The 8,480-nt window shown below is 45.0% G+C and overlaps 1 protein-coding gene across 1 annotated transcript in view; it reads left to right on the top strand.

Moving 5' to 3' along the window:
• EGFR (epidermal growth factor receptor) overlaps positions 1-8,480 on the top strand; it is a 45,910-nt gene that overhangs the window by 10,655 nt on the left and 26,775 nt on the right. The window contains exons 6-13 of the mRNA XM_010281403.1: positions 386-527; positions 1,390-1,506; positions 2,074-2,200; positions 2,304-2,377; positions 3,548-3,638; positions 4,389-4,588; positions 5,632-5,764; positions 7,113-7,212. Coding sequence (XP_010279705.1) covers positions 386-527; positions 1,390-1,506; positions 2,074-2,200; positions 2,304-2,377; positions 3,548-3,638; positions 4,389-4,588; positions 5,632-5,764; positions 7,113-7,212 — 984 coding nt within the window. The remainder of the gene's footprint in view (positions 1-385; positions 528-1,389; positions 1,507-2,073; positions 2,201-2,303; positions 2,378-3,547; positions 3,639-4,388; positions 4,589-5,631; positions 5,765-7,112; positions 7,213-8,480) is intronic.

The raw sequence follows: 8,480 nt of genomic DNA, 5'->3' as shown, positions 1-8,480 counted from the left end.
CTAAAAAGAGGCCAAGAAAAGTACCATTTGTCTTGATCTGGTTACTGCTTGTAGTGAAAATTCTTCTGTCTAAGGCATGCAGATTTGCTCCTGTTCCCACGTGAATCCCAGCAGCTCTCCACCAAAGTGCCAAGGTTTCTTGTTCAGAACAAGAAAACCTCATGTTCTCTCTTTTTTTTTTCCAAATATTAAACTCGATTGCCCAACCTGAAGCAACCTTTCACCTTCAAGACATGAGGGACCATCCCTGTAGGTGCTTGAGTTTTCCATTAGAGCTAAGCAGGGAACAGATGAGCCCATCAGAGTGTTATTAAAGAGCTAACGTAAAGCCATTGTCGCTTTGTAAGAACTTGGTAGTTTAATGGGTGCTGTTGTCCAACGACAGGCATGCCGCAAGTTTCGGGATGATGCTACATGCAAGGACACATGTCCCCCATTGGTCCTCTATAACCCCACCACCTATCAGATGGATGTCAACCCCGATGGAAAATACAGCTTTGGAGCCACTTGCGTGAGGGAATGTCCACGTAAGTTCATTTCAAGTTGCAGCCACAGAGGAGGTGGGAGGTTGGAGGGAGGTGGGTAGGGACCTGTGTCATCCCTCTGCGTTATGGCCAAGTGCAAGAGCACTTTCTTGTTCTCCTCAGCTTCTGTGGGAACCGGGAACAGGTGACAAAAATGAGAGAATAGCTGGTAAAGACGACAGCTGCTTCAAACTGGCGGCATCCATCACCTTCCCTGATTTTTAACCATTAAATTTTGACTTCTGAACATTTTTCTCTTGATGGGGGTAAAAAAGCATCTGATAATCATCAAAACAATGGCCAAACAAGTCATATGGGATCAATCCTGTGAATTACTAAAGCATTATCAACTCTTAACTGGTTCTTAACTAGGACTGATAGCAAGTAATTTGTAAACACTCCCTCTCAAGGCCTGTGATCATTGCTTCCTCTACAGATGCTTGTTTTTCCTATCATGGTATTCCATGTCCATGTTTTTTTAACCCATTGAGACTTATATGTAAGAGAGGGTTTAGCTTACAGAACTGATATCCCTTTATGAGATTGACCATTGCCCTGCCTGGCCCTTAGCCTGGAAGAGTGAGTGAAGGTGAAGGACGTGTATTGATCCCGATTATGGCACTGCTGCACAGTCTGACCTTGGCAATGTTGTTTTATCCTTCTGTGACCATTCCTCTCTCTGTACAATGGTGATAGCATTGTATGTCTGTCTGCCTTCAAAGGATGTTTGTAAGAATCAATGCCTGTACTTTGCTAAGTATGCCAAAAGTTCAAAAACCTTTTTCTTCCTAGTATTGAAATGTCTGTGCAGCCCCCATCACATCCCTCTTGTATCTCAGTGACCTTTGTATCCTTGTTTTTCCAGACAACTACGTGGTGACAGACCATGGCTCCTGTGTTCGCTCATGCAATACTGATACTTATGAAGTGGAAGAAAACGGTGTTCGGAAGTGTAAAAAGTGTGATGGGCTATGCAGCAAAGGTACAAAAAGCATGGAATAAACCAGTAAGGCTTTGACATGATAGATAACTTATTAGAAAAAGTACACGGAGTTCTGAACTTAATTAAGTGCAAATTCAATGATAAATATCCAGTGATAGTTTGGAGAACTAGCAAGTGGTTTGATCAGGAAACATGGCTGTGGAGCGTGCTCTCCAACTGGGATATATCACAAGTACAGTAGATAAACTGTGTGTCGTGTGCATGTGTATCTTGCACATCAGCCTTCTCCTTCATTTGTCCTTCCCAGTATCTCATCAAGGGGAAGAAAATGAAAATGGGACAAAAGAGAGAGAAGGGCATGTGCCAGAGCCTATGTGCAGAGACGCTCGAACCAGAGCTACACAGCTGGGCAAACAGGAAGCGTTTGTCCTGTGGTGCTTTCTGAAAAGCAAAAGTAGGCAAAAGATCTATGAAACTCATCTTACAGTGATAGGTTTGACCATATGGGAGTGCTTTCTGGACTAATGGCATCTTCATGTTTATTCCTTTCCATGTGATTGGGCTTTACTCTTCTCCCCCCTGACTTTTGTATTTCTCTTTTAACAGTGTGCAATGGCATCGGAATAGGTGAACTTAAAGGGATCCTCTCCATAAATGCCACAAACATCGACTCCTTCAAAAACTGTACGAAGATCAACGGAGACGTCAGCATTCTCCCAGTTGCATTTCTAGGGTGAGTTGCCCACTGGTGGAGAGAGAAGCACTGGAGGAGAAGGGCTAAGGAGAAATTCAGGGTGAGACATTCTTTTCCCAATTCCTCATTCTGTGTTTTTCAGCGATGCCTTCACGAAGACTCTGCCCTTGGACCCCAAGAAGTTGGATGTCTTCAAAACAGTCAAAGAAATATCAGGTCAGCAATGGGTTTTAAGCTGAGATGGTCTCTGATCAGTACTGCCAAAAACACAAAGGGAGAGGAGGGAAATTTTTTAAGTGCATGAAGGAAGTGCAACAAGCGGTTTCTGTCTCTGAGCTACCAGGGGTCACTCTTCACAAAGGTGGTCAGCAGCACTTGGCCAGCGTTACGCCCACGTAACCCATACTGGCCTCCCACCCAAGGTGTGTCATTTGGCCAGACCATCCCTTCTGCTGAACTGTCAGCCCTAGCAAAGACTAAAAGCAGAGGAGATCCTCAGCCACCCAAGAAGTATGTGGTGATGCAGAGGCGTGCCACTCTGGCTAAAAAAAGCCAAGTGTGTTTCTATTTGTGGAAAGCCTTTCAGCAGCTCCTTAGGGAAGCGTGCTCAGTGGCTTGCGTCATCCTCACAGAGATACCCTCTCCAGCCTGAAGAGCTCTTCCTTGGGGTGAATGTGTCTCCACGAGCACAAAGTGGCCAGTGGAGCCAAGTCTTGCACCAAGTATCAATTAAAAGTAATTTTGTTCAGCCCATTATAAAATGAGCGTAACATGAGATCTGGGTCCACAGACATAACTCCAGTTCCCCTTTTCTTTCTGTCTTTTACCTGTCTGGTTCCCTCCAGGGCAGCAATGACTAACCTCAGAGCTTCATACGGCAGCCTGCAATTTCCCAAATTCTCCCCCTCCTCCCGAGTGCCTCGGCTGAGCAAGGAAATCTGCTTGCCTTAGCAAATTGACTCTGAGCGCCTCTCTGTTCTGCTCCATTTCTGCTTTCTCTTCAGTTTTCCTTTTCCCTGAGGGCAGCTCACGAATGGGACAGAGCGGTGGCTGTCTCCCGCAGCCTCTCAGCTGGGGTTTCTGCTGGCAAGAGCCGTCATTGCTGGCGGCTCGGAGTAGCGGGACGTGCACCTCACCGACACATTCATCTCTTGAGCTCCTGAGCCCTCGTGGTGGGCTGAGAAGTAAACTGCTTATAAAACGGGGTTTAAAAATAGCTCCCTGCTCCCTAAAATGTCATGTTTCACTTCGAGATTCTCAGATAAGCATAGGGAAAGCACAGGCACCTTCTCCCGGCACAGGAGGAGCTCAAGGAAGAGGTTCTGCTGCCAATACTGACCACGGGTTTATTATTATTATTTTTTAACCTTCTTTTCTTCATTTCAGGATTTTTGTTGATTCAGGCTTGGCCTGATAATGCTACTGATCTCTACGCTTTTGAAAATCTGGAGATTATACGAGGCAGAACCAAGCAACAGTAAGTAAATCATGTGCTAGAGCGACTGTAAAAGAAACTGTTTAGAGCCGCATTTGTCTGAGCACACCAAGCAGTGTGAGACTCAGCTGCCCCAAAACTAGCACAAAATGGGAAAAGCCCTGCAAGGAGCAGAGCACCATATTTGTAGCAGTAGATAATTTGCCGTGGGGGGATGAGACCCTCAGCTCTGTGCTGCGTGTGGAGGCTGCCCTGAGCCTGCTCTCAGGACCAGGGTCTCCCCCACCATCCTGGAAGCACAAGCAGGACAGATAGCACTCTTTGAAGTCTGAGGCAAGTTATGGTGTGATCAGAAGCACTTTGGGATTTGAGCTAGCTGGGTAGCCGGGGATGGAGACCGTGGCTGCCAGGGCAGTGCGGATACCGGCACTGCAGCACCCTCCAGGGCTTAACCCGAGAGGAAGGATGGTTTGGTGGACCAGCACAAAATAATAGCTGCTCTACCTGCAACCACTGTTGCACATCATTTACTCATTTACAGAGCGCACATGTCCTGCCACTTTTAGCTTGAAGTGCCCATGCAAATCCAGATACGAGTATTGCAGTTGTTTTACAATAGTTGTGTCATGTACCAGACGTGAAGTTTAGAGGGCTAAGCAGCATCTTGCTTGAACAAAATTCAGTTCACAGCAACACACATTTGAAAACCAAAAGAAAAAACGCGCTGAGTAAAACCCTGCTTACTAATTCGCTTTCTTCCATGTGGTTCCTTTCTGTCCATCTCCATTTTAGTGGCCAGTATTCCCTTGCCGTTGTTAACTTGAAAATACAGTCCTTAGGGCTGCGCTCCCTCAAGGAAATAAGTGATGGAGATGTTGCCATTATGAAGAACAAGAACCTCTGCTACGCTGACACCATGGACTGGCACAGCCTGTTTGCAACTCAGAGCCAGAAAACAAAGATCATACAGAACAGAGATAAAAATGAGTGTGGTAAGTCAGTGCTGCCTTCCTGCTTCCCATGAAAGCTCATGCTGAAATGCAAGAGTAATTAGAGCAAGGCTCTTTTCTCTCTGTTCCCCTGGCTGCACAATTCATCACTGGTACTGCTTTAATGAAGGTGGTGAGGGAAAAGTGGGATTTTTCCCCACGGAGGATGTTGACTTCATGGTGTCTAGCAGGTGGGAGGAAGCTGCTTCACCTCTATGGGCATAGTGAAGGCTACATAGGTTGAAGGACACAGAAGCTAACTTCAAACACTGGACTTTTTTGACAAGGCCAAAGCTGTTGTTCAATGATGCTGTTCTTGACTGCAGTGATTCCTGGGCCAAAATGTAATGATTTATTTTTGCAGAATATGAATTTATTGTGTTTTGAAATTGATTATAGAACCACAGAATGGTTTGGGTTGGAAGGGCCCTTCAAAGTTCATCTAGTCTAACCCCCCTGCCATGGGGAAGGGACATCTTCAACTAGATCAGTTTGCTCAAAGCCCCATCCAGCCTGACATTGACTTCCAAGGATGGGGCACCCACAACTTCTCGGGGCAGCCTGGTCCAGTATCTCACCACCCATCATAACTGCTTCTTCTTTATATCCAATCTAAGTCTACCCTCTTTCAGTTTAAAACCATTGCCCCTTGTCCTGTCACTACAGGCCTTGGTAAAAAGTCATTATAACCCCCCTTTAAGTACTGGAAGGCTGCAATAAGGTCTTCCCAGAACCTTCTTTTCTCCAGGCTGAACAACTCCAAGTCTCTCAGCCTGATATTGGTTTAGCTTTTTACTATACAGCTGTTGAAGCTGTCACAGAGGAGATCATTCTTATTTCGAAAGGCCAGAAGTCACTCTTCATTTCAGGCTTTAGGAATTAAGAGAAGCATGATTATTCCTCTTCTACACTGCCAGGACCATTCATGCCTGATTTGAAACAGGTTGGAAAAACTTGCTGGTCAGGCTGGAGTGTAGGCAGTGCTGTGTTTGCGCTCTCTCCTGCCTTGACGTTCATGGCTCTTCATGTCTTCCTTTCTCTCCCAGCTGCTGCCAGGCACGTTTGTGACCCCCTGTGCTCAGATGTGGGCTGCTGGGGCCCAGGACCCTTCCACTGCTTCTCCTGCAGGTTTTTCGATCGCCAGAAGGAGTGTGTGAAACAGTGCAACATCCTGCAAGGGTAAGGTGCACCTGGGGGGTGCTTGAGGTTTTGGCAATGATGTGTGAGTTTGGGTTTTTAGAACGTGTTGTAGCTAAGAAGAAAGCAAAAAATAGGGTCTCTGGTTGCATGGGATTTTTCTAACTTTGCAGAGATGTTGTCTCCCTCAAGCAGATGAGGAGACTGTCTAGAGGCCCAAGGAGGCTAAGCCTTACGCGTCCTTCCCATAAGAAATAAAGGAGCTTGAAGCCACAGTGAAAATCCAAGCTATTCCTGTCATGTCAAGCACATCAGGCGAGAGCTGGCGCCAGTTGCAGTCGCTGGGAGCTCAGTCACCCCCGGAGCTAGGGCTTCCCTCCTTCGTAGGCTTCCTCCCTGCAAAGAGACTCTTATATGGGCTCAAATGAGTGGCTTGCCCTTGCAATTTGCAAAGTTGCAGTCAAGGGAGCATGAGCTTTCATCCGAAAAGTACTAGGAGCAGCAATTTCAAGCAAAATTATTGCTTCAGCTTCGCTCGGGCTGAGGAAAACATATCACTGCCTGTGTGTCAGGACCGCAGCTGGGTTTTTCAGTCAGTTTAACAGGTGATGTAGGTGGGAAATGCATGGTAAGCCCTGAAACTGATGGGGATTTTTTAATAAATCTTTCAAAGTTTGACTTTTAAAAATCATGAGTGTTAAGCAAGTACTTGACAGGGTGCTGATGCCCCTGATGTTTGTATTTCTCTAGCAACTTGCAGTTCAGCAGCTGTCTTTTTTGTAACTGAATTCCCTCCAGCAGCTATTACGACCTGAAGGGCAGATCTGGGCATTTTTTGTGTCAAATGATGGGTAGATTTAGTTTAATTAATAACACCATTACTTGAAGTGGAACAGCTTTATTGCTATTGAAACCATCTGTTCCCAACTTTCATATTTTAATGATTCATTGTGTGTTGTAGGGAGGGCATGAATTTAATTATCAGTGCATTGCTGTTTAACTTTTCTAATTATTATTTGGAGCCTCGGAGTCACTTGAACTGTTTTTGCTGATCTCTTTGCATCACTACCATTTAAAAGCCTTTGGAAATCGTTGCGAATATTCTGTGTCGTTAGCTTAAAAGGGAAAGTAAACTAATTTGTAGTGTGCAATCTGGAGTGCCATGTGTTTCACCGTCAATCAAATTTCCGCTACTCTTACCTCTCCCTGGTTGCGCTGAGCAAGTGCTACCGGTGTAACCAGGAGGGTCCCCCTGTACCTCCTCCTGTCTCAGTACCATCATCCGAATCTTTTTAAACTGGAAAAGTCAGGAAAATGAGAGACAATCAAAATTTATCACTCGTTAATCAGCCTGGGTTTTAATTATTTCTCTTTTTTTGTTGTTTTCCAGGGAACCGCGGGAGTTTGAAAGGGACTCCAAGTGCCTCCCGTGCCACCCCGAGTGCCTGGTGCAAAACTCCACCGCGTACAACGCAACATGCACTGGACCTGTAAGAGCAGATGCAGCTTAGCAAACCTGCGCCTCAGACCGTGTATTAATACATATTTCCCATGTTGAGATAATCCTGAGGTCTCATTTACCCTTCTCTGGGATCAGGCAGAGAAGGGGGGGTTAGAGGGCAAGATCTCGGGGCAGGGGAGCGGAAACAGGAGGGGGAATCTCAGAGTGTTATTTCTCTTTTGTGTCATCCATCATACGTGTAATCCACAGCCGCAGGCATTGTAGGGCCTTTCTTTTTTGTGTCTTTTTCCAGAAAAAAAAAGTAAGGCTTACTTACATATGTAAAGCTACAGTATTTGGCAAACATTTCAGGAACTGAACTGCCAAGTTGGCATGAATAAATTAGATTTCCTTATTCAGACAGAAAAAACTGTAAAAATAGCGGATTGAAACAGTAGCTTGTTGCCTTATATAAAAGCCATGATAAAATTGTGACCAAAAACACAGGAAAAATATGCAGGAAGCAGTTTTTACTTAAAACCATGTTCCCTCCTTTAAGTAGGTTACAGTAAAAACCTATATTAAAGCAATTGCAGGTATAAGTTGTGTTCAAAGAAAGGTGACCAAAACAAAATGATTGGATTTTCAAACTTCTTTAAATATTCCAAATTCATATAAAAGCTCCTTCTACAAAAGTCAATACAGTGTAGTCTTGCTAGTCATCCAGAGTCTTCCTCAGTTTTGTTCTTTAATTTTGGGAATACTCTTTCGCGTTAGGAAATTTCCGATTTGGCAGCAGTGCAAAATTATTTCCTTTTAGTCAGATCAAGCTCATATCTTAATCGTAAAACACTAATTCTCTTCTTTTTTTTGGAGGGGGGGGGGTGTAATTGAACTCGAATCTCCTGCTTCCATCACAGATCCTCCTCTGTGCTACTTAACCCAACTCTGTAAACACCTCTTGCCATCCCCTGCAGCCACTGAGCGTTCAACCTTTGCCCATCATCAGGCTGCAGGGTCACTGCTCAGTAATGTGAAGCATTTCCATCCTCCCTTCCAGCTTAGACCACCATGGCCTAAGGGATGTTATTAAAATCATAATCTCCTTCAGGCAGTGACCACTTCTTTGTTCCATATTTGCCCTGCATCTAGCAATCAGTCTACTATTGTGACCCTTAGACATCACAGTAATTAAAATAATCTTCCTATAGCGTGTCTTACTGTAGTCCCACTGTGGATCTGGTCTGGTTTTTCTCCATAGTACAATTTGACCCAGAATTGCTGGTTTCGCTGGTTTAACATATTTAGGGCATTCCT

Source organism: Phaethon lepturus, unplaced genomic scaffold, assembly GCF_000687285.1.
Source record: "Phaethon lepturus isolate BGI_N335 unplaced genomic scaffold, ASM68728v1 scaffold5502, whole genome shotgun sequence".
Classification (NCBI taxonomy): domain Eukaryota; kingdom Metazoa; phylum Chordata; class Aves; order Phaethontiformes; family Phaethontidae; genus Phaethon; species Phaethon lepturus.
The sequence above is the reverse complement of the archived record's forward strand: the minus strand, read 5'-3'. Positions and strand labels throughout refer to the sequence as shown.